The sequence below is a fragment of the Pelodiscus sinensis genome, chromosome 9, assembly GCF_052426305.1.
Source record: "Pelodiscus sinensis isolate ZL-2025 chromosome 9, ASM5242630v1, whole genome shotgun sequence".
Taxonomy (NCBI): domain Eukaryota; kingdom Metazoa; phylum Chordata; order Testudines; family Trionychidae; genus Pelodiscus; species Pelodiscus sinensis.
In genome coordinates, this window is record NC_143060.1 from 37,689,963 (window position 1) to 37,715,694 (window position 25,732).

At 40.7% G+C, this 25,732-nt stretch overlaps 1 protein-coding gene across 2 annotated transcripts in view; it reads left to right on the forward strand.

The window, feature by feature from the left end:
* Window positions 1–25,732, forward strand: part of ABCD3 (ATP binding cassette subfamily D member 3) — a 56,915-nt gene that overhangs the window by 20,358 nt on the left and 10,825 nt on the right. For both annotated transcript variants that reach the window (XM_075936566.2, XM_025180218.3), the window contains exons 3-16: window positions 2,363–2,461; window positions 3,988–4,076; window positions 10,145–10,214; window positions 10,675–10,772; window positions 10,998–11,121; window positions 12,424–12,480; window positions 15,554–15,696; window positions 15,982–16,051; window positions 22,373–22,442; window positions 22,574–22,671; window positions 22,766–22,857; window positions 24,120–24,211; window positions 24,303–24,375; window positions 25,036–25,099. In XM_075936566.2, the coding sequence (XP_075792681.2) occupies window positions 2,363–2,461; window positions 3,988–4,076; window positions 10,145–10,214; window positions 10,675–10,772; window positions 10,998–11,121; window positions 12,424–12,480; window positions 15,554–15,696; window positions 15,982–16,051; window positions 22,373–22,442; window positions 22,574–22,671; window positions 22,766–22,857; window positions 24,120–24,211; window positions 24,303–24,375; window positions 25,036–25,099 (1,239 nt within the window). The remainder of the gene's footprint in view (window positions 1–2,362; window positions 2,462–3,987; window positions 4,077–10,144; window positions 10,215–10,674; window positions 10,773–10,997; window positions 11,122–12,423; window positions 12,481–15,553; window positions 15,697–15,981; window positions 16,052–22,372; window positions 22,443–22,573; window positions 22,672–22,765; window positions 22,858–24,119; window positions 24,212–24,302; window positions 24,376–25,035; window positions 25,100–25,732) is intronic.

The following is a 25,732-nucleotide window of genomic DNA, read 5'->3' on the forward strand; positions in this document are numbered from 1 at the left end:
CATCAGAACCAGAGAAGACTTGACCAGATGAAAGAAAGCTGGTGCACTGCTCTGAAAAAAAAATTGACCATCTGGGGCACTTACCTGCAGGAGGAAAAGGCAAAGTTTTCCCAGTCTGTTCCTTGGGCTTTTTGTAGGTTTTTGCACTCGAAGCAGGCAGTTAAAGGGGTTGTGGTGGAGGGAGAGGGTTGGAATAGAGGGGAGGTTTCAGCTGCACTTACCTAGGTTGCTGAGGTTTTTTTTGTTCTTTTTGTTAACTTTACTCTCGCTCCCTAGTAAATAGCCTGCTCTCCCTCACAACTACCCAGGAGGGCAGAGGAGGGAGGGCACAGGCTGTGAACTTTGCCTCACTGCCTAGTCAGCAAAAAATTAAAAAAACCCTCAGCAACTGGTGTAAGTGTGGTTGCAGGCCCCCACCCCCTGAAATGGTGGCAGGGGGCTCCAGGCTGGCCAGTCCCAGATGTGTGTCTTCCCACCAGCCTTTCTAACCTGCCTTTGGTCTCCTCCCTCTCTCTTCCCCCCCCCCCCTGCACTCACACAACTCTCTGACCTGAGCTGCCTTCGCATACCCCCTGCCCTGAGCCCTCTTCTCAAATCCTGCTGCCATAGCCCCTCGTATATTCAAACCCTGACTTCTGAACCCCCCCCACTCCAATCTGCTGCCCTGAGCCCCCACTCATTTCCCCTAACCTTGACTCCTGCATCCCCAGTCCTAACTCGCACACCCAAATCCTCTGCCCTGAACCCCCACTCCACTTCACTCATAAATTTCTTACAGGTACTCTCCTATGGCCACCGCACCCGTAGCCCTCCCAAAGGGGAGGGGGCAGGTTGTGATAGTACAGTACCTGTAAGAAATTTAAGCTACTTCCACCCCTGGGCTTGACATTTCTGATACTTTGAACTGAAAAGTAAACAGAGAAGATAAAACACAAAACAAGAAACAACTTTGGTGCCCCTTTCCTACATTATAAAGAAACAGAGCACAAGCCCAATTTTTAAATTCAATTAAATTTTCAATTATTTGAAGGTCACCTTGAATTTTTTAATGCAATGTAAATAGTTAAAAATGTTTCCAGAAAAATTAAACATTTCACAAAAAGCAATTGTCATACATAATTTTTGCAACATACATCTAGATCTGTGTACAGTAGAGAAATTTACCATGCTAAAAAGTGTTTGGTTCTGGTCTGCTTGCAATTTGTTCTGTATCCATGTGTAAATGCTTTCAGACAGTCTAACAAATGTGCTAAATATTGTTTGGCTGGTACTTCCATACAGCAGGGCTGTATACGATGCTTGCACCATTGAAAGTGATGGTATGGACACAGGCTAATGAAACTCAAGCAGTCCTCTGAATGTTTCAGTGCAGTTATCTTTTAGAAATCTCCAAATGTAGATGTGATTCAAACCTGCAAGAGCTGTTAACGTAATAGTGCATGGCTAGTATAGACACAATGAACTATTTGTATGTGATGCTATCAGTTTACTTACCAACTCTAGAGAAGCCCTGTGGTGAAGCCAGTTATCCAAGATAAATTGCTTGTTGCCTTGTCTGTTCACTGTATTTGTAAGCCACAATGCTGCAGACATTTGTGTGCATGCTTAAATTTATATACCACAGTATCTGCATTGACTTCTTACATGCAAAATGTCCTATAGAACAGAATCAGGGCTTTACTATTATTATATTTGCTTGATTTTTAGACAGATTTGTTGCTAATTTAGATAAAAATACTTATTTTATTAACATAACTAAAACTGATTCCATGCTGCACATTGACAATATTTTTTCTTTGTGATTTAATGAGCCTGAGTATTTTATATAGACTTAAACTTAATTATAGTTTCTGTCATACACTCTAAAAAGATTGAAAATAGTTAATAGTTTATTTTCCAAATGGCTTTTGTTATTTTACATTTGACAGATGTAATTTGTACTCATTTCGGGTGAGTCTTGAAATGAACCTTTTTGTTAGTATCTTTTGCTCTATATCATCCATTTTAATCTTAAAGTAACTTAAAAAAAAAACAGATAAACTGGTCTGACACTAATGGAGCCCAGCGTGAAGGATCAGTATTCACATAAACTATTGTTTTTTCTCTAACTCTTTGACAAGAGGGACTGTATTTTTAAAAAATACTGTATGATCAAGGTGATGCTGTCTATTAGAATCTAGCAGTTTCGAGATGACAAATGTGAGGCCTATTCTTTACTTTTTAAAATTACTCTTAGCTATATGAAGTATTGAACAACAATTTTATAAATCATGGCATGTACTTCAGGTACATTGTAGCATATCTGCTTAACTTCATACAAATGATGTACATTTTTTTGTCTCATGTTGTACATGCTTTGTAGAAAGAAGTGAAGAAAGAGCGAGCAGTGGTGGACAGAGTATTTGTTGTAAGAATATGTCGAATCTTGAAAATAATGGTCCCTAAAACATTTTGTAAAGAGGTAAGCATGCCATGCTGTTACAAATAAAAATGATCAAACTTCTGATGTAGCTCTTCGTTGTAATGATAGCTCTGAAAACACAGAATAATTGTTCTCTGACTTGTATTGAACTAGAAAAATAAAAGCCTAATGATTTTTTATGAAATTTTAGAAATTCAGGTTCACAGTTACATAATTTTAAAATTAAATAGTTATTTAGTATGATCATTAAAACACAAGCCATTGAGCTTCACTTAGTAACTTCTGCACTGAGCCCAGTAATTTGTGGTTGAGTCATAGAGTATCTTTTAGAGGGAATGCTGGTGTTGATTTACTATATATGGTGGAGAATTGATTACCTTTCTTGACAATTCCTTCCAATGATAACCTTCACTGTGAATTGTGGGCTAGCTTTTGGTGGCCGAGCTCTGCCTACTAGAGTGCCATTTTGGTCAAAATCAATAGGTGTCTTCCTAGGAAAATTGTTTAGACTAGAATTTTCAAGATAAAACTCTTTGTATGCACCAGTTGTGAATTGCCAGACATCAAACTTGTATGTTCTGTAAACATCTGAAGATATTTTTGGGATGAAAGTACTGAAGTACAGAAATTGGAGACTGATTACAAATTGTATCATTTGGCTTTCTAGGCTTCAGTTGTCCCTAAATCAGGATAGGGTAATTATATGGCAGGCCACCAATGTAGGGTTTGGGGTAGAGGGTTGGAGTGCTAGAAGGGACTTAGAGTTGGGGTGCAGGAGGGATTTGAAGTGTGGGCCCTGGCCATATACCTCTTTCCTTGGCAGCAGTGCAGCAGGGCTAAAACATGTTTTCCCCCCTCCCTGGTTTTGTCCTGTGCCACTGTTGGAAGTGGCTAGCATGTTTGGCAGTAGCTTCTGGGTATGGAGGGGTGGGGCAAGTGGCTCAGTGTGCTGCTCTTGTCTGCAGGCACCCCATTCACAGCTAAAGGAGCTGCGAGTATGGTGCCTGCTGGTGATAGCCACGTGCAGAGCCCTCTATCCCCACCTGCCCTGTTCAGGAGTGGCAGAGGGTCACGGGAGGGGGTAGTCTGCCTTAGCCCCTCTGTGCCACTGGACTGGTAATCTGAAAGGCAGGATTAAAAGCCCTAATGGACTAGATGCAACCCTCAGGCTGTAATTTACCTACCCCTGCACTAACTTCTTAAATTTGGTACATAAACTTGTTCCTTGACACTGCTACGTTTTCTTTCATTTTGTTAGTACAGTATACTTATGCCATGTGTGGTGTACAGCTTTCAGTTGGATAAAAGTAGTAACGTATAGTAGCTTTTAGAAAGCTGAAAAGTAACCTCTTCCACAAGAGATCTTCCTGATAAGTGTAGTAATTGACTTTTGTTATAAAAACATTTAACATATTAGAATCTGTTCTATAAATTGAACAAAATTATTTCCCTTGAAAAGGAGTGGGAAATTTCTTCCTACCTGATAATTTTTCATTAGGTGAGCTTTTAATTTTTGTGTTGTCATTACTAAACATTGAATAATTGCTTTGCTTAATTTGTATTAGACAGGTTATTTGATGCTTATTGCTGTTATGCTGATAGTACGCACATATTGTGATATTTGGATGATTCAAAATGGAACAGTCATTGAAAGGTAAATTATTTATGTAGCTATTTTTAAATATCTTGTTTCTTTGTTCAATGTTATGATGGTAGTGAAAGGCAAGTTTTTTGATAAACATGAAATGTCTAAGCAAAATAATATGAAATAACATTGTATATGAATATCTGCAACACTGTTTAAATGATAATACTTTTAAAAGAAAAACATAAAACTATACTTATCATAGGTGCCATCTTTGTCTGGACAACCCCCCACTCTGCCCCAAGCTACACCATCTCCTGATCCCTTCGCTCAAGTCCTTACCCGGTCCTGCCTCTTCCTGCCCTGCCTCTTTCCTCCCCTGAATGCACCTACTCACTGCTCCTCCACCTACCTCCCAGAGCTTCTTGTGTACCACAGAACAGCTTATTGCAGTGGGTTGAAGTCTTTAGGAGGGAGGAATTGATTTGCTGGCAGGCAGGAACTGCTAGAGAGGAGAGGGAGAGCTAGCTGCAGGTGGGTGCTACGCATTCATTAATTTTTTTTTGTTACTGCTCCAGCCCTGCATCTCCCAGAGTCAGAAACTGACACTTTTCAGCAGTATTACCACCTAACCTTGTTGTTCCTAATTTTGTAGTTGTGCTTTCTATTTTTTTCCTGGGGGTAGAACTTTGTGCTTGCCTCTATTGAATTTCCCCTCTTTTTGATTTCAGACCAACTGTCCAATTTGCCATTTTGATTTCTGATTTAATCTAGTCTTCTAAAATTCTAGGAACCCCTCTTAGCTTTGTGTTAACTGCAGATTTTATGAGCATACTTTCCATTCCACTATTCAAGTAACTAGCCAATTAGCCCATCATGAGACGGAATTTTCAGGTCTCTCCTCCACGTCGGTCTTCTCTCCTGAGCCTCCGCTCGCGCGCTCTCCCTCTCCCTCTCCCTGCCTCCCTCTCCCTCTCCCTGCCTCCCTCCTACTGCCTCCCTCCTCCCCCTCCGCTCTCCTCTGCCTTCTGCTTCTCTCTCCGTCTCTCTCCCCCTCCTGCCTCCCACTCTATCTGCTCACCTCTTTCTCAGTCGGGGATGCACGCTCGTCCAGGCTCTGCCCCTTGGGTGTGTACGTCACTGCCCCGCCACCTTCACCTCCCGTCGTGGCGCTCGGCTGAGTTCTGCGTCGCTCATCCGGGCTGCCGCAAGGGAGCAAGTGGCGCAAATGGCCTCTCTCTCTTTTCTCCTACTGCCTCGCCCTCTCTCTCTCTCAGCTCTAGTCCGCCTCCTGCCTCTCTCTCCTTCTCTTTCTTTCTCTTCTTCCCCTCCCGCCTCTCACTCTGTGTTTCTCTTCTCCTGCTGCGTGTCTCTCTCTCTTGCTGTCCGCCACCTACTCCATTCTCCTCTGTCTCCTCCACATCTGCTTCACTTTCCTTCTTTTGAATCCGGCACCCTTTCCTGACGTCAGAGAAGCCCATTCGTCCAGGCCCCACCCCCTGGCTGTTCCTTCTGGGCAGCGCTGTTGCCTCCCGCCGTGGTGCTTGGCTGACTTCTGTGCCGCTCAGCCGGTCCGCCGTGCGGGAGCAAGCGGCACAAGTGGCCGTTTGGGCTCCGCGTTCCCTATGCAGCAGTCCTGTGCTGCATCGGGAGCGGGGACCCCAAACAGCTGCTTGCGCCGCTTGCTCCCGCATGGCAGCCTGGCAGAGCAGCACAGAAGTCAGCCGAGTGCCATGGCGGGAGGCAACAGTGCTGCCCAGAGGGAATAGCCAGCATTTCAGCGTTAAAGAGTCTCAGACATTGGGCTACTATTTATATGATTGCTGGGACTAGAACTAGTCAATATGTTTATTACAGACCACTGTTCAATCTTAGTATATATGCCCCCTCAGTTAACTTTGAGGGTGGAAATAGGATACCTCTTAGTTACATGATTCTGAAGTGGGATATATATATATATATATATTTAAATTTGAAGTTAGCTCTTCATACTGTAGATATTATTATTTCCTCTTTCTTCGCTCGTGGATATTGGTGTCTTTGAGGGTATTATTCGCTCATGAGAGAGAAATTAACTGTCCCTCCAGAATGCAATACCAAGATAGTGTTCTTTTTAGCAGATGAAAATCAATTTAACTTTTGTACTCTATAGTAATAATGTATTTTACAGTGCTTTGGAACTGAATAGTTATCCAATAATTAAAGCAACATTATGTTCTGTTATCCAAATCCATTGAAGGCAAGACAAGAAGTAATGGGCTTAACAGGCAGCAAGGTATTAGGAAAAACTTTGTAACTATTAGGGCAGATACACCACCTCCACTGGAAGCCTATCCCCATTATTTGAAGTTTTTAAGAAAAGGTTAGAGCAGGGATGGGGATCCGGCCCACAAGGCTTGGACACCCCTCTCCACGCTCCCCCCTCCCCCCACAGAAGGTTGAACTGGTGCTAGTACTCCAGTCATGTGGGGGTTGCCGGGTCCCTGCTGCGGGGGTGACCTGACCCTCAAGCCTCACAGATCCAATCAAGACAAGACAAAGGCCATGTTTAGCCCTCAGGTTCTGCCTGGCAGGGGATAGGAAGCCACTTTGCCGCAGGGAAGTGCTCCCTGCAGTCATTGTTCCTGGTCATTCCCATTGCCTGGGAATTGCAGCCAGTGGGACCAATGGGTAGGGTGGGGCATTGACTGTAAGCTCAGGGCCACATGGAGCCATCTGTGCCTCTCTGGGAGCTGTGCCAGGTAGGCACCCCAAACCCTTGCTCCTCCCACATCTTCCATCCCTCCCAGACCTCACCTCCTCACCACTCTTTCCCTTTCTCTTAGATCCCATATCCCCAGCCCATTCCTGCACTCTGCCTTCTACCCACAATCCGCTCCCTGGCAGCCGCCTCCAGTACACAGAAGCCCTCATTTTTGGCTCCACCCTTGAGCCTAGAGGCAACCCACAAAATCTACTAGTCCTGGCTCCCCTCAGAAGTGTTAATCTGGCCCTGGGGGTGAGCCCTGAAGGTTTACTTAGTCTTTCTTCAGTGTAGTGGCCTAGACTAGATGTGTAGCTGGAAGAGACCTCAAGAAGTCATTTTTATGGTTCTATAATTAGAAACGTATTCAGTTGATGAAACATGTACGATTTAATTTTTCTTGCGATGCAATTATAAGGAAGAAAAGGCACTTCAGGTTTTTTTTTTAACATTTATAGCTTCAATCTCACTTGGTAAACTTGGTAAAATAATAGCATTCACACGCTCTACTGATGCTAAATGTTTTATAGAGCAGTGCAGTGCTGAAGCAATTTGCTTTTCCTCTCGAAGTTTTTTCCTTAATAGCTGAAATTGCTCAATCTTTTTTTTTTTTTTTTTTTTTTTAAATCTCCATTGCTCCTATGTTTCCATGTTTGTTTTTCCTTCAAAATCTGTTCACACTATGGTAATTAAATTAAATAGTGACACTGATTCTTTATTCTTGCCTGCCATCTCTCTGAAAATAAAAATCTAGTCTTTCAACAGATGAAGAAAAATAGATCTCGATTGTGAATGTAGTTTAAATGCTTGCCTAAAAATAAATTTGCAATTTTAAATTGGTTTAATAAAACATGTATTTTTGTTGATAAATTAAATAAATGTTCCATCATTTAATTTCATCTTCTTGTCACCTTTCCTTTCTAAATAGTTTATCAAAGCAACAGTGATAATTTTTTATTACAAGCTAAGATATGAAGGAGCCAAATGGGTACTACTTTGTTCTGCCCTAAGACTGTGTTCTAATAGTCTTCTAGTATCAAGGAAACTATTATAAAGAGTAGCTTTTCCTGCAACAGTTACCTCAATATAAAGGATGCGTTAGATTTCAGTAGTGTGTCATAATAAAGGTGAATAGCAGAGAAGAAAAAAATATTTTATTTCTTCTCTGTTTGTTAGAAGCCATTTTCATACCTTAATTTGTAATTGCTTTTTGAGTGAAGGTTTTTTGCGTGTGAGCATTAGAAAACACATTATAAGCGAGTATTAAATGGGCGGGGGGGGGGGGGGAGGGAGTAGTCCTTTCACATTTTTTTTTGCTTTTCAGCAGTGGTCTCCAATTTTTTTATCGACAAGATCAGTTTTAAGTGCAATGTAAGATCTACCTCAAACCCAAATACCCTTGCCCCACTTCCTTCCTGTCCCTTCTTAAAGCCCCTGCCCCTGCTCCACCCCTTCAAGGCCTCCATCCACTCCATCCTCCTTTCTTCTCCACCCTCACATACTTTTCTGCAGGCTTGGCTGGGGGGTTGAGTGCAGGCTCTGGTCTTAGGCAAAGAAGTTTGGAGTGTGGGAGGGGCTCAGGGCAGGGCATTGGGATCCAGGAGGGGGTCTCAATGCAAGCTCTGGGAAGAGTTTGGGTGCAGGGAGACACACCTCTGGGACAGGAGGTTTGGTATAGGAGAAGGTTCACGGCTGGGACAATGATTCAGGATGCAGGCTCTGGTTGAGCTCCAATTAACTGAGAGGGTTTCCGGGTGATGAAGCAGTGGGGTTAAGGCAGGCTTACTCCTGTGCTGGCCCTGCACCACTCCTGAAAGCAGCTGGCATGTACAGCAATGGCTTCATGGAGCCATGTGTTGCCCCTCATCTACAGATACTGAGCCCACAGCTTTTACTGGCCACAGTTTCTTGTTATTGATCAGTGGGAGCTGCAAGAGTGGTGTCTGCAGGCAAGGACAGCATGTGGAGACTCCTTGCTCTGCCTCTCTCAGGAGTTGCAGGGACATTCCAGACACATCCAGGAGCACCAGTTACCATAAGGATAATTACTCCAGCCGTGACAGGTTAGGATTTGAGAACTCACTACTCAAAGAATTAAATTTAAGTGTAAGAGAGAAATGAAAACAGACCCACCAAAAGTCAAAAATAACACACTTTGCAAGCAGTAACAGAAGTAACAACAGCCCCTCACATATGTATTGGGTCAGGAGATGAGATTGAAGGACAGTGTGAGTTTGTGGGAATGACAGACACACACAGTGTCTCAATGACAGAATTGTATTGCAAGTTCCCTCCATCCCCTTCTTTTTGGGTGGAGATGAAGTACAGGAGTGCGGGGAGGATGGACACCCTGACATCGGTGCCCCTCTTTTTTCTCCCTTGAACCTGCACAGCAAGCAGGAGGCTCCCAGGAGAGTAGCTCCAAGGCAGAGGGTAGGAGCAGTATGTTAGTGGGTGGAGGGGCAACTGGAGTGCCAGCACTAGATAGCTTTCTGGCCAAACCAGTCAGGATCATCTGTCAGAGGCTCCAATATGTACTGGCAGATCCCGATCTACTTGTTTGTGACCACTGCTTTACAGTTATCTATTATGTATAAGACTTTTTATACCCTGAATAATTTCTAGCTGAGACAGATTTTTCAGGTACTAAATATAGTTCTAAAATGCCATTAAAGACTTATGAAATCTGGAACATTTTGTTGCTTTGGTCTGTATATAAGCTTAAAGAACTGTCTTGGGTAACTTCTGCTCCAGACCATAGCCAACTTGGATCTGGGATTCCAGTACTCTCCTCCTCCCATTGCAGTGGGTTGGCAGAAGGCCTATCCTGTCTTAACACCATGTTCTCACATAGTTGCATGTACTCATAGTCTTTTCCTGTCTTATTTGTTTTCTCTCATTTCATCTTGTCTGTTGTGTTTTTTCCTTTTTTGTTATGTTATCTGTGTTTTTTCCCCTCTTCTTTTACATATTTTTGCTAACTTAATTTTTCACCTTGAACCTTCCATTATTTCCTCTCCCCTCTTCCCCCCGCTCTCAAAGGGTGTATGCTCCTGGGGTGAGTGGTATCTGTTTGTTACACACAAGGTTACTAAGTGCAATGGAAACAGAGAAAAGTGTATGTGAGCTCCTCCTGTACCCTTTTATGTTAGGGGCCACAAAAAGAACAAGGAGAGAAGGCAAGTGGCTTTCAGTGAGCAACCTTCCACTTTACTAGAAGATATTACTGATGCAACAAATTGGTACTGCAGTTTTTGACTGCAGTACTTTTTTATACCTTGTTATCCCTGCTCTCCTGAACTAATCAGGTCCACAGACCTACCCTCCAGAGGAATACTGGTGTGCATAGTATTGACTTACTTGCAACTAACATGTATCATCTGGTGGTTTGCAGTGCTATCATTGGTCGCAGCAGAAAAGATTTCAAGAAGTACTTGTTCAATTTCATCGCTGCCATGCCTGCAGTAAGTGCTTTTTTTTTCTTGCCGTCTTTTTGGTAAAAGTAGTTTAAAATATAAATTGAGAAAAAATAAACAGATTCCAAATAAGTTTCTTGGAACTTTTAGAAATAAACTGTTTTTATAATGTGTGGTTTTATTTCATTTTCTGGTTGCAAGAAGTAGGGAAATATTTGAGTTACGGTTTCTCTATTGGCTGCCTGTTGATTGAGCAAAATTGACTTGCCTTTCATTTCTTTTAGACTGGTAGGTTTGTCAGTTGCCATTAAGTAATTTAAAATCCCTGTTGCCAATAGACTACATTTGCAAAATCTGGGTCTTTGTTAATTTAAATCAATTTATATACAAGTTCTGACTAGGTAAAATTTTGTTTAAATTGGTTAAGTACAAAACTAATATATGGTATACTAAATCAAACTGTTTTGGTTTGTTTGTATTAACTTGTATTACTATAATTTATTCATAGATCTCTCTGGTGAATAACTTTTTGAAGTACGGGCTAAATGAACTTAAACTTTGTTTCAGAGTAAGACTTACCAAATACCTCTATGAGGAATATCTACAGTAAGTCATAACTTTTTAATACTTAAAATATTTAAAGTGCAGTATAATATATCAACTATAAAATAAATCCAAGTAAATATCAAACAAGAGATGGGATTGTTTGTGGATTTTATAAAAGTCTTGAAATGGCTTTCAGGTACTCACTTGATACTACTTGAATAATTTGATTCATTTTAGGTACAACATGACAGAGGTTGCTCAGTCACTGTTTTGTTGATGTTTTAGGGCTTATACATATTATAAAATGGGAAATCTGGATAACAGAATAGCTAATCCAGATCAACTGCTGACACAGGATGTGGAAAAATTCTGTAACAGTGTTGTGGACCTCTACTCAAACCTTAGTAAGGTGAGTTCCTGTAATAAAACTTTTAATTATTTATTAATAGTTGTCATTTTGAATCATTAAACTCTGTGCAAACTTTTACAAGAGTCAAGGTATGCAAATAGCATTGTCTTTTTTCCCCGCTCCATTTCATCTTCAGAAGTAGGTTTTGCCCATGAAAGCACATAATACTGTTTATATTTTTGTTAATCTCCAAGGTACCACAGGAGTACTCGTTTTTAAAGTTACAGATGAACACAGCTACCCCTCTGAGACTAAATAGCATTGAATAAATGTATGGGTGATAAATCTTGTCAGTTTGGGAAGATCAATTTTCATTTAGGAATTACTGTTTAGGATTGTCTACTTCATATTTAGTGAGTTCAATTATGTCAAGGGAAAAAAAATCTCATTCTTATTTGTCTTTTCTCTTTGATTTAATATGAAAGTGGTTTTTGTTTCAAGGGTGGGGTGGGGTGGGATGAATAAGGAAATTTCTTCTTTAACGATTGCAGTGTGTTTCCTAACTTGAAAGCAGGGAAGTACCTTATCCTGCAGTCAGTGTTGTAATTTTGTGAAGTAGTTTCTGCTATTGAAGTGGCTAGAAGTTCTCTATTTGGGGAAGTAATTGGGTGGGTAAGTGAGCAAAGCTAGCAAGTTTAAAAATACTTATTAGGATAACTGTCCTTGAAATTACTCCTGCAAGAGACTCTGATGGGATAATACTAGATTTCCTTAAGTTTCACAGTTTTGTAATAGCAGCATCTAGTCTAGCAAGTTTCTTTAAGATCTGATTTGATGAAGCAGAAGACTTATAAAAATTGAACAGATTAATCTAATCTGTTTTACAGATTTTTTTTATGAAATATGCATTTTTATTTAAAAGCACCAGAATAATTTTATAGGACATTCTCTTACGTATTTCAGTCCAAATATTAGAAATTGACTATAGAGTAAAATGAAATATTCATGTATATGTAGTCAGACAATAGGTGTTCATTGTACTGTACTGGTCGAATATATATGACCTTTGTCCACTGATATTTGCTTGACCCAGCTGACTGAAATAAACAAAATGAACAAATAATGTTGAAAATATTTGGAAAATTGTCACCAGTGGTGAATATAACAAACCTAAAAAAAAAACCCCCAAAACTATTAAATGTTTTCTTTCATTAGAAAGAAAGTCACATAATTGTTACATCTTTTCTTAAGATATAGTTACTATGAAGTAAGTTTCTATAGTTCCTGCTACAAAATCTGATTATTTTGACTTTTTATATCCATGTTTTCTTTTGTCGTCTAATACTAACTTTTTTTTTGTAGCCATTTCTGGATATAGTTTTGTATATCTTCAAGCTGACAAATGCAATAGGAGCTCAGGTAAATCTGTTTTTTAAAATTTAAATTTACTGTGCTTGAATTACTGAAGTGTTTAATTTATGTATCTTGGTTATTGTATCCGTTTGGAGACTGAGAAAATCAGTCAGCTACGTTTAAATATCCTGTGTCCCTTTTTTTTTTTTTTAAAGCATCTGTTTTCATACCAGTTATGAAGTTCAATAAAAGCTTACTATTTTAAAGCAAGCAAAGTAAAAAAAAAAAAAAAACTGATAGAGAATTTGGAGAATTTTCAAGAGAATGTCTGACTTCTAGAAAGAGCTCTAGATTCATGTTTTCCTTTCATCTTATTGCATTAAAGCCTCTCTTTGTGCAGTAAGTTTTCAGGTTGGATTATATCCTGTAACAAGGTAGTTTACACTCTGCAAAAAATGTTTCCGATTTTTATAAAACCTACTACACTAAAAGGGAGATGTTTGTTGCACAGGATTTGGGACATTTCATAAGATAGAAATGCATGAAGCAACATCCCAGACTTACTATGAAACATAGTCAGTACATGCTTTTAAATTATTTGCTTTACCTTCTCGGCGGGGAAAATAAAGTTCTCATTACAGGTCAGTTCTTTTCTGTCAAATTCTTGCTTTGTTACTATTTGCTAGTCTTGTCTCTCTTCATGAGTTGTAGAAAGATAAAAGAAGATATGCTTTACAATGGAAGCCTAATTCTTATTCAAGGCATACTTGTTTAGAGCATGTCACTTTCTTTTCCCCTGGATAACGATTGTTCACTGATTTCATATTGAAGTTTGCACCAGATTATGCATAGATAGGTTGTATGTGCTTCAAGAGGGAAGAATGTATAGAGTTATCTTTAAAAACTATGCATAATTATTAAATTTCAACATGTGATCTTAAGTTCAACTAGATGAGTTTCTTCTCAGTTACGTTTGAGAGAACACATTTATATCTCAGTACAGTATTTAGATAGCAAAATGATATCATCTTGGATTCCATTATGCCACTGCTTTCAATGTTGACTCGTTAAGAGTGAATGCTATGTATTGTAATTTTACCATATGAAGAAAATGAAAGGTTTTTTTTCCCTTTGGGGTAACTGTTTTAGTGATGCTAAAGTTCTAACAAACCTAAAAATAAAAATGTCAAAATAGCAAAATTAATATTCCCATTGCTCTATTTCCATTCTACTATTATAAAATCAGAGTACTAGAACTGGAACGGACCACAAGAGATCATCAAATCCAGTCCCTTGCCCTCATGGCGGGACCAAGCACAGTCTAGATCATCCTTGAACAGGCACGCTCAGAGAATGACAGAGGCCTGGGCCACTTTGAGTTTAGAGGCCCCAGCCCCCTGAGGTAGCTAACTTCTCATCTACAGGGTCATACTAAAACCAAAAGAATATATGAAAATGAACATGAGACATTTATTTATTAACAATTAAGTTGTTATATCAATAGCATGTATATTAAAAATCAATTGTGAGTTTCCACTGCAAGCAAAACTCTTCATTTTAGAAATGCGTTTCTGGCTTTGTGTGAAAGCTCATTTATAATTGAAAAAATATCTAATTTATGTGCAACATCACTATTAATATTAAGCATTGTGAGCCTATTCCAACGATCTTGTCCCATTGTAGAATGATGATAGTTCTTTACTTGTTTTAACAATTGAAAGTGCATTCACCTGAAGCCACTAATGCAGGGAGACTGACAAAAATACATAATACTACTGTGATATTAAGAAATACCTTATCTTCCTTATCATTAAAGTGTTTTCCAATCTTACAAACTTTGTACATTGACAAAATGTAGCAGCAAGTAACTAGCATGTGTAGTGCCAGGTTTGGTAAGGGCCAGCAAGCTAGTTAAGTGGCAGATCTTTTGACTAATTGTAGCAAACTTATGTCCCAGTGTTAACAGAACATTTATTTTCAAATAAACCAAATACATTCTTGCTGTTTTTAGATGGTTACATAATTTAGTAAGTCTATGGTAATGGAGCAGTACTGATAAGAAATTTGATTTTAAAATAATTAGTAAATCCAAACGTCAATGTATGTAGCATGGCACTCTGAAAGTTACATGTTACATAAGCACCTATTAAAATATCCAGGTTCTAGCTTTGAATTGAAATCATAGTTTAATCCTTCATCACTGTGATGTGATTTTCTCAAAGACTTTGACGTTGTAAAAGTATTGCTAAAAAGAAATGCAAGGTCAAATACTTGATGGCATTTATCCGCAATACCATAATTTTTGAATGTTTTGTCCAATAAATTAAAAATTCCAGAGAATGTTCTAGGAATCTATAGCACAAGAGTGTCTCTTGATGCAAATTGGAATACTATTCCTTGATTCTCAGGAATACCAAGGCTTCCTAGTGCTTCAGGTGGAGTTATCTCCCTGCTACCCATGGCTGCTGCTTACATAGATCAGAGTAGCAACGTATTACACTTTTCCCATGCACAAAATTAAGTCTGAATTGAAAATAGGACATAGTTACAAGAAAGGAAGCCTGAGAACAGATGGAGAAAAAGTGTGGGGGGGAGAGAGGGGGAGGAAGGTAGGGGTGAAGCAGCAAGGACTAGCATTATAGAGCAATGGTGGTGGTGGGGAAAGAGGCATAGATCCAAAGAGGAGTAGGGTCTCATGGTTGTGGGAAAAGCAGGGATCTGGAGGGCAGTGGTCTTGGTGACCATAGGGGGAGCAATATACACCCCTCCTCCCATAGAACTTGTAAAGGATTTGGAATGGTAGGTGATAAAGGGAACAGAGATATGGAAATTTAGGTAGGTAGGTGCACACAGAAGCAGGGATCTGTAGAGGAGGAGCGTTGAGGGAAAACGAGTACCAGGTATGAGGTGGAAAAAGGAATGGGGTGCACAGAGCTCTTGCCATGGAGAAGGAGTAGGAAAAATGGTGTCGTGGATAAGGTGACAGGGGTTCCTAAAATAGAAGAGCAGGGAAGAGCGGCATACAGGAACCTGCGGGGCTGGAGGAATATAGGGATGCTAGGTGGGTGCAGTGTGTATGACCTATCAGCGTTACAAGTTCTAGTTTTTATAGTCTTATATTTTTCTTTAATATTCACAGGGTCCCGCTAGCATGATGGCCTACTTAATAGTTTCAGGGTTTTTCCTTACACGTCTAAGGAGACCCATTGGTAAGATGACAATCACAGAACAAAAATATGAAGGGGAGTACAGATATGTCAATTCACGGCTCATTACAAACAGGTATGAATTTATTTGTTAAACTGTAAACAAAATCTTTGTAATATTGCAAGGTAGGTAGAAGAATCCTTATTCAAATGAACTCTTAAAAACTTAGTGAATTAATTTTGAGAAAAATGTTTCTAATTTTGTGGCCTAATTATTTCATAACTCCTAGCTGCATTATTTACTCATTTTGTCTTGTGGAAAATATTGTAATCTCATCTTTGATGAGAAGGTAATTTAAAATAATGTCTTTTATTAGTTTCATTTTTATAGCTAACTTTTTAATGCATTGTCTTTTTTTAGTGAAGAAATTGCTTTTTATAATGGGAATTTAAGGGAAAAACAGACGATTCACAAAACCTTTCATAAACTGGTAAGCGAACATAAAATACTAGATAGTAGCTTAAATGCTAAATTTTCACTTAACCAAACTAAGTAATATTGTCATGGTGGTTCATGATGCGTAATTTATTCTAGTCTCTTTGTTTTTTGCCTCAGTCTTTCCTTCAATTCAAAACTGTATTATGAGAGGAATAAATCTTACTGTAGTCCAGCAAACATGCACTAAATTAATCGTAGCTTCTTAAGGTATGTCTGCACAGGGATAAAAGACTGGCACGGCCACTGTTGACCTGGGACAGGTGACTTGAGCTGCAGAGGTAAATATTGCTGTGTAGACATTTAGACTTGGGCTGGAGCCTGAGCTTTGGGACCTTGCAAGGGTGGAAGGGCCTAGAGCTCAAGCTACTGTCCAAGTTTGAACATCTACAGAGTGATTTTTTTTTTCCAACCCCAGGGCCCTAGCTCTATGAGCCTAAGTCATCTGGCCCTGGCCAGCTGTGAGTTTTAAATCCTTATCCAGACATATGCTTAGAAATTTAACTCTTAGATTTCCTGGATTTCTAATGAGTTTTGTTGAATTCTGAACTTCTTAAAAGTTGGTGGTGGTGTTTGTCCTTCAAGTTTGAAGGTAACCATGACTTCACATATTGGCTTAGCTTTTTGTGACCATGTGAATGATTGATTCAGCCAATTTGAGTTTTGAACTATCTGTGGCACACTGAACAAGAGATGCTATGGGTTTCTTAACAATGGACATGCTCCTGTTGTGAGATTTATGCTGCTGGTATTTCCGCTTCGCTTCAGTTGTTCTCTTCTCCTCATAGACTAAGTCAAGTATGGATGACAGTTTGTTAGGTGAAACAGTCATGAGTGAGATCTTTCTAGAGTCCTGGGGCAGTGTTGAAACAACTCAAGGATAACTTAAGGGAGTCTTTGAAACATTTCTTCTGGCCTCCCTGAGAGCACTTTCCCTCCTTTAGCTCACCATAAAAGATCTTTAGCAATTGCTCGTCTGATGTTCTGGTGCCCTGGTTTGCCCATCTCATCTGCGATTTCATCAACAGAGTATGGATGCTTGGAATTTCTGCCCATATGAGAATCTCAGTATTTGGAATCTTGCCTTGTCGTCATATCCTCAATTGTGGGACCTTGTTCATATTTTTTGAAGGTGTCTTAACAGAAGTGAGTTTGGAGGAGGCATTTGATGAAGTGGTTAATGATTTCACAGACTAATTCAAAGAAGATGTTCCACTTATAAGAAACTGTTATATATACTCTGGATTTTTCTTTGAGAGCTGCCTCAGTGGATGCTCCACGTTTGGTCTTGGTGCCGTCCCAGTGCCTGGATCGGAGATTTTGAAGCAGTTCCTGCATGGGCTGCGCATGCCAGTAGCCACTGCACATGTACAACCTGAACCCTCCAGTTCCTTCTCAGCTGTCCTCATCCTGAGACCGAGGTCCTCAGTTCTCTGCTCTCTCTGACATTTCTGGAATAGTTTTTCATAGTTAGTTAGATAGATTGATTGATTGATAGTCATTTTTAAAAAAAGAAGAAACTTTCTTTCACCATGCCTGGTTCTCCAGTTTTAAACACTGTGCTTCCTGTAGAGAGGCAATGCCAGTTTCTGATGGACATTTTCAATGTCATATGTCTGTGAAAACATCATTCACCTTAGGACTGCTCTCTCTGTGCCAAACTTAAGGCCAGGGCTTTCAAGACAGAGACCTTTGCTAAAAGCTAATTCTACTTGAGAAAAATATGCACCCTGCCTCGGACCCAGGATCACAATCTAGGGAGGTATGATCACTCCCAGGTTCCCATCAGGGCAAAAAGGCACCAAAGAGAAGTTCCTCAGTGCCTCATCATGAACCCTCCTGTAAGAAATGGTCCCCTGGCAGTCAATCAGTACAGAGGTCATACATCAGTATCTGTGAGTCTCCATGCGCCTCAGGCACTGCGGCACTGTCGGCTGCTGCTGGTGCCAACCATAAAGGGTCCAAACAATGCCCTAAAGCGGCACTGGTAATCGCTGTGGTACCGATGACTACACTGGTGCCACAGTCCACAACATTGGTAACGACGACTGCAAGGGTACTGAAACCAATGGCCCTACTACTACCATCGGCACTGCCGATGAATCTGATGGCACCGACCAAATTAGCAGCACCGATTAGATACTTGGTACCACCAGTGTACCAACGGTCACTACCTTCTGTACCGACCATGTCATTGGCATCACATAGACCAATGCTGCAGACTCCAGCACTGGATACTTACATCACCACTGCCATATATGCGGCATGCAGATCTGGGGGTGACGTCTGCCCCGCAGTCACCTCTTTTCAGCATAGATGCATCTCTTAGACCCATGAATTCTCAGGTGGTGTCCCTGGTACCGTAACTGTTCTCCAATGATGAAGAGGAAGGCTTACAGGCCACTTCCTCTCCACACCGTAGTCTTCCAGTGAAGTACTACAAGCTGTGTTATGACCTCCGGGGATTTCCCCCGTGGTATGGTCACCACTGGATGCCTCCACTGGTGCTGCATCCTACACAATGGAGCCCTTGGGGTTCCTATAGGAGACACCATAGTTTCCAGACTTAGTCCCTACAAACAAGCTAGTTTTTATATACTATGCACAACTTCATCTGTGCAAAAGCCTCTCAATACAGAACCTCAAGAGGCTCAGGGTATGGAGGAACCACCCCTTGATATATCACCTCTGACAAACTCCTTGTTTTCACCTGATGGGGCTGTGATGCCTCCTCACCTTCAACCGTGGATGACTTTGCGCACTTTAATGAGCTTTTAAGAGATTTGACACCTGAACTCAAAATTACTGTAGAACCTCAGCACGAGCTCACAATAACATCCTCCAACCCATCATCCAAAATAGCCCTCCCTATCAATCCAGCCATTCTGGACTCTGCCAGCATGAATTGGCAAACTCTTGCACCGATACCACCTATGTGCAAGAGAGCTGATTAAAAAATACTATGTACCCGCTAAGAGCCTGGAGTTTCTCTTTACCCATCTGTCACTGAACTTAGGGGTAGAAGCTGCACACCAATGGATGAAGCAAGATCTCTTCCCATCACTCCATCAGACAAGAATAGTAAGATATATCTCTTTGTTTATAAGGTCTAGATGTCCTGAATTGTAAAGTTCAGGATCTCAAACTATGCGGCCCCTGTTGGCAAAGTATGATTTTAGAAATTATTATGAGCTCATGGACTTTGCGGATGACGTTCTGGAGGCAGAGACACCTCAGTTTATAGTAAGTCTAGTGGATGGGCAGGTTATTTCCTGTGTTGCCTTCCAGGTCGTGTTTGATGCCGTAGACACAGTGGCTAGCACCACAGCAACCACTATTGTCGTGCGCAGGGCCTCTTGGTTCTCTCCTGCTATGTTCCCATGCCAAATACAATCCATTGTTGAGGATTTGCCCTTTGATGGGGCAAGGTTGTTTGTGGGCAAAACTAAGTCCTCAATACTGTGAAGGACTCTCGTGCCAACCTTCACACCCTGGGTATTCAAGCTTGACATATAAGCCTCTAAGACACCCCGTGTTTCTCCTGCTTACTATACTTCACTAGGTCAAGACATCTCCCCAACCAATCTTTGCATGGGAGGTTCCATTTCTCCAACATTGCCCCTCATGAACAATCACTATAGATGCTTCATGCATGGCTGGGATGCTAATCTCCATGACCAGATCACTCAGGGCCTCTGATCTACTTGAGATGTGCTTGCACATAAACCTGTTGGAGCTGCACGCTGTGTGCAATGCTTGCAGGAATTTCCTGCTTTCCATTACCAACAAATGTGTATGTCCTTACAGACAACATTGCCTGAGTATTCTATAACAGGCAAGGACGAGCCAGGTCTCGATCCATGTGCATCGAGGTCATAAAGCTGTGGAATTTTTGCATCAACCACAAAATCCACTTTTTGGTAGTTCACATATCAGATATTACAATGTAATGGTGGATGCTCTCAGCAGAAATTTCCCTCAGCATCACGAATGGGTATTCAACTCCCCAGTAGTATGCTCCCTGTTCTGCAAATGGGTCGCCCATTGTTAGACCTGTTTGCAACACTTCACAATACCAAATGCATATGGTTTTGTTCCAGAGTGAGCATCAGGAAAGGATCTCTTGAAGACGCCTTCCTCATTCCATGGAATCATACACTCTTATTCCTTTCCCCAATACCACTTGTTGCCAAAGTCATTCTAAAGATCAGGACAGATGAGGCTAACGTCGTACTAAAAGCCTTGCCTGGCCAAGACAACCATGGTATGCTCAGGATGTCAATTCGCCCACCCATCACTCTCCCTCTCCAGCATAATCTCATCACTCTGGGTTGGACAAAACAAACCTACCTGGACCTACGTAAGCTGCGTCTAACAGCATGGCTTTTCCGTGTTTCTCGCACTCTTAACTAGGGCTTTTGGAGCAGGTATGTGCAGTCCTCCTCCAGAGTTGTAAGGATTCCACCTGTGCCTCCTGCACCTACAAGTGGAAGCGCTTCTCAACATGGTGCACCTCAAAAGGGTGCATCCAACGTTAGTGCTCCTATATTTTATCCTGGACTATCTCCTAACTCTTAAGTAATCATTGTCTTTATTCAGTTCTATCAAGGTACACCTAGCAGCCATTACATCCTTCCACCACAAAATTGAGATGGTCCGGTTTTACTCACTCTACAATTTAAAGGTTCCTAAGGGCAGCATCTCCTTCATCCTGATATCATACAACCTGTATTTTCCTGGGACCTCAGGCTGTTACTGCGAACCCTGAACAAACCACCCTTTGAGCCTCTTGCTCTCTTTCACACCTCTATGTGAAGGTTGCATTGCTGGTTGCCATCACATTGGCTTGCTGCATGGGAGATATGGCGGCACTCGTGGCTGACCCACCTTTTACAATATTCTATTTGGATAAACTCACCCTTCACATGCACCCAAAATACTTACCTAAAGTTGCTTCATCATTCCATATAAATGAACCAGTGAATTTACCTGTATTTTTCCTGAAGCCACATGCAAACACATTCAAGACTTCCATGCATACGCTGGATGACAGGCAAGTGTTAGTACTTTGTAAGTAGAATGCTAAGCCCTTCAGGCGAACCCCTCACCCCTTACTTACATTGTTTGAGCGGGTTAAGGACAAGCCTATTGAAACAGGATGTCCAAATGGATCACCAACTGTATAAAACTTTGCTACATTCTCAAAGGCCTACAACCACCTTTACGATGGACAGCTCATTCTACCAGAGCTGCATCTTCTTCCACTGCATATCCACACAGTGTGCCACTCATGGACATTTACAAGTCAACCACTTGGGCATCACAACTTAGCAAAGATAAGTACTATGCACTTTCTATGGGGTCACAGTTAACACTTCGATGGACTCTGCAGTTCCGTCATCGGCCTTCCGCAATATTCTGAAGCTCCAGCCACCACAGACAGAAACTGCTCGTTAATCACCAAACGTGGATCATCCACGGAGACACATCTAGAAGACATGAAGGTTATTAATTTGGTGCAGTAACTTGAACAATTTGAGATGAATGTCCCTGTGGATGCTCCACGACCCATCCTCCTGCCCTCTGCTTTGGACTTGGAGGGACTCCAGGGCAGGGAAGGAACTGGAGTGCTTGGCCTGTAAATATGCAGGACCTACTGGCACATCATGCACTGCTTGGCAGTGTGCACGTGCAGCCTGTGCAAGGACTGCTTCAGAATCTCTGACTCTGGTGCCAGGACAGCACCAATCAAACGTCCACGGGGACACTCATCTCAAAGAATTCCAGTTACTGCATCAGGTGAGTAACCTGTGTTTCTGTGATTTCCACTCTAACTCATCTGATGAAGTGCATTTTATCCATGAAAGCTCATGATATACCGTAATATTTTTAATAAGGTGCCACAGGAGTGCTCATTGTTTTTACAGTACAGCTAAGTGTTTTAGCAGTTAGGTTCAGCTGATTTTATTTAATATATTTTCACTTCCTGATTATTTGAAACTGTAGATAAGCTATTCAACAGCGACCTTTAGTTTACTACCCACACCCTTTCTACCATTTGCAAACTTTATTTTGTAAATTCTTATTTACTGTTGTTTGTGTGTTTCTGATGACATTGTTAGCACTTTGGGTAGGGACTTCATATATCTGGATTTGCTCAGTACCTAAAACAATTAGAACACCATCTTTACTGGAGTCTTTGTAATTTACTGCAAAATAAATTTGTTTAGAATTAAATTTGCCTCTCTATTTTAATTGCATGGAGCATGGAAAGTATCTGTGTACACTACATTTTTTTCATGTCTATTTTTTTCAGGTGGAACATTTGCATAATTTCATCTTGTTTCGGTTTTCTATGGGCTTCATAGACACTATCATAGCCAAATGTAAGTGTTTTCCCCACGTTGTGGATTGCTATTTATAGTTGAGGTAGTTTTGCAACTATTTTAGTGAGTGTTCATTTTATGTTGGGATTTAACTTTTCTTGCTAGAAAACATTTACTTTTAAATATTGCAGACCTAGCTACTGTGGTTGGTTATCTGGTCGTTAGTCGTCCATTTCTGAACCTGGCTCATCCTCGCCATCAAAACAGTACCCATTCCGAACTTCTGGAGGCAAGTAATGCAGAGTAGATATAAGTAAAATATAGTAATTGGTTGAATTCTGTTGTTTTACATAAGTAAACATGGTTGTATTTTGCTATTTAAGGATTACTACCAAAGCGGAAGAATGTTATTGAGAATGTCTCAAGCGCTGGGTAGAATAGTCCTCGCAGGCCGTGAAATGACCAGATTGGCTGGGTAAGCTTGGTAACTGGTATTCACAGCCCAGCTCTCTACACTCACCCAACCCCCCTCTCTGGGGTAGGCAGCCCCTGGCTTCCCCCCAGTCTCCCAGAAGACCCAGGCTGAAGAGTGGCAGGCGTGGCTTCTCTCCGGCCTCGGCTGCTGGGGGCTTGGGTGGGGCCGAGACTGGCCTGCTCAGCTCACTCCCTCTGGCTACTGTGGGGTTGGGCTGGGCCAAGGCTAGCCTGGCTCTCTCCCTCCAGCCATCAGGGAGAGTCCAAGGCTGCCTCAGCTCTTACCTTTCACCCCCAGAGGCTGAAGTTGCCCCAGCCCTTGACTCTCCCTGCTACTTTGCCCCCCCCCCCCCCCCCCAGTGATAACAGCTGAGGCCTGGTCATTCCCAGTTCTCCCCCCACTCCACTTCCTGGCCAGGGTGGGGGAGGCCGTGCAGCTCTCGGACCCCCTTGACACCCAAATCTCTGGAGAGACTGGGAAGGCCGTGTGGCCAGGGCCCTCAGCACAGGTGAGGGAGGGAGGGGAGGAGGCTGGTTGTCTGAAAGGGGGGAGGAGGCTGCGGGATGCAGAGTGACATAATGACATCACGCTGTTAACATACAGGGAAAAACATATATAAACACACACACTCTCTCTCCCATAGCTTTTATTTATAAATAGAATCTGTTACCCATATTGCCAGTGTAGCAACAATATAGACATTAGTAAGCATTTTACTGAGAGAATATTAGGGAAAACTAATGTTTTCAATTACACTAGTAATTTCTGAGGCTATTAGCTGCAGATATTTGAATGTGAGTTCAACAGTGATGGGCAATATGGAAATAAAACATTATACATCTTAATGTAATATTGTTTAGAGAAAATTTTAATATGAGCGTTTTTTATCTTAAAGCTTAACTTTCTAAAGTATTAAATATTTCACCATTTCACACTAAGGGCCAGCTTTGTAAACTGTAGAAGTTAGGAGAAACATTTATTAGAATTAGGAGGCTCTTAATTCAGTTCTGGAGCAAAACTGATTATATTGCAATTTTGCAATAGCCAAATGCTTAAGGTATCCAGCCCAAGACATATAACAAGAAATAAACACGTGTTTTGAAACAGTTTGTGCTCTAAAAGTGCAAAAATGTGATTCTAGTTCTTCCTTACTATGATTTAAATTTTGACAATTTTTAGGGTACCTATTAAAATTTTATGTTTCTGTATAACAATGAAATCTTTAAAATGTTTCTTAAAATTAATTCTTAATGTATCTTTAGCTTCACAGCGCGAATTACAGAATTAATGCAAGTATTGAAGGACTTAAACCGGGGAAAATATCAGCGTACTATGGTATCGCAACAAGAAAAAGGTAATTATGACAGAAGTTTAATGTACAGTAGTCACACCTTGACAGACACAAATCCAGTCTCCTAATTCTTGTTTCTTTTCTTAAATTTAAGATGGAGATAGAACTCAAACTATTCCCTTAATACCTGGGACTGGAGAAATTATCAACACTGATAATCTTATCAAGTATGTACAGTAGTAGTTACTTTCTGTAATAATTACAATGTAAACCTGCTTTTTATTATTTCTGTATATCATTTTAATACAATTTGTTATATATAAAGATATTTTATATCCATTTCCTTCTGTATAAGGTCTGCAGATTTTTTCTCATAATCCTCACTGCATATTCTACAACCTTAGTGTACTCTGCTGTGGAATACTGATACCACCTATTCTCCAGAACCAGTCTCTCTTCTGATCTGTCCTGCTGCCTCTGCAATCTGACTACCCAAATGATTCTCTTCCATCAGTTAAACCACATCCCTTCCTTTCTAATATTCTCTATTTACATGTCAATCCACTTCATTTTGGAGTCGCTTGACAGCTATGGCTTGCCTATATAATTGTTCTTGTGTTTTTTACAACCCGGTCAGCAACTTTTAGACCGTTAGACTTTTACAACCCTACATATGCATAGAAGAAGCTTTCAGTTAATGGTGTTGTGCTACCTTCTATTCTTTTATTAAATTTAAAGAAAAACAATCCAAGAAGCAGCTTTCCACATGCAACTCTGTATCTTTATAGCACCCGCTTCTGTTTTAGTATCCCTTTCTTCTACTGAGTAGATCTAGCTGGTAAAAATTATACATAATAGAAGTAGTAATGTTTCAATTTTATCCATAGGTTTGATCATGTTCCATTAGCAACACCTAATGGAGACATTTTGATTCGAGACCTTAATTTTGAGGTAAGTGAAGATATAAATCTTCATATAACGCTTCAAAAATGAAGGTGACTATTTCCTATAAACTCATTCTGTGTTAAGAACAAACAAAACAATCGAGAATAAGACAAAGGATTTGTGTAGGATACTGTCTGTGTGCTGGTTATATTTTTTAATTAACTATGTTAACATACTGGGTTTATAAGGTATATTTTAAAAATATTTCTTTTTTACAGTTAATGCTTGCTTTATATGTATATCATTTTTAACACTTAGCTTGCCATTGGCACTGAAAAATAAAATCTATTTCACTATGGGCTCTCCTACAGTAGCAGGATGTTGTGGTACTATACCCATACACAAAACTTGTCTTTAACTGTGTATGTGTAGTTCAACTTTTATTGTTCAGAGAACCATTGATTTTACCTCTTTGGGAATTTATCTGATAATTGTTCAAATGCCAGTGCTACACCATTATATATGGCACAAACAGTACAAAAGTGATGAATATATACAGTAATTTAAAAAAAAAATCTACATGAGTAGAAAAGAGTAGGGATGTGAACGACTAGTCACTTCCCCGCCCCTTACTGCCTCGATCAGAAAGAGACAGGGTGGAGAGAGAAAGTGGTGCTTCAAAGCAGCAGGGCTACGTGG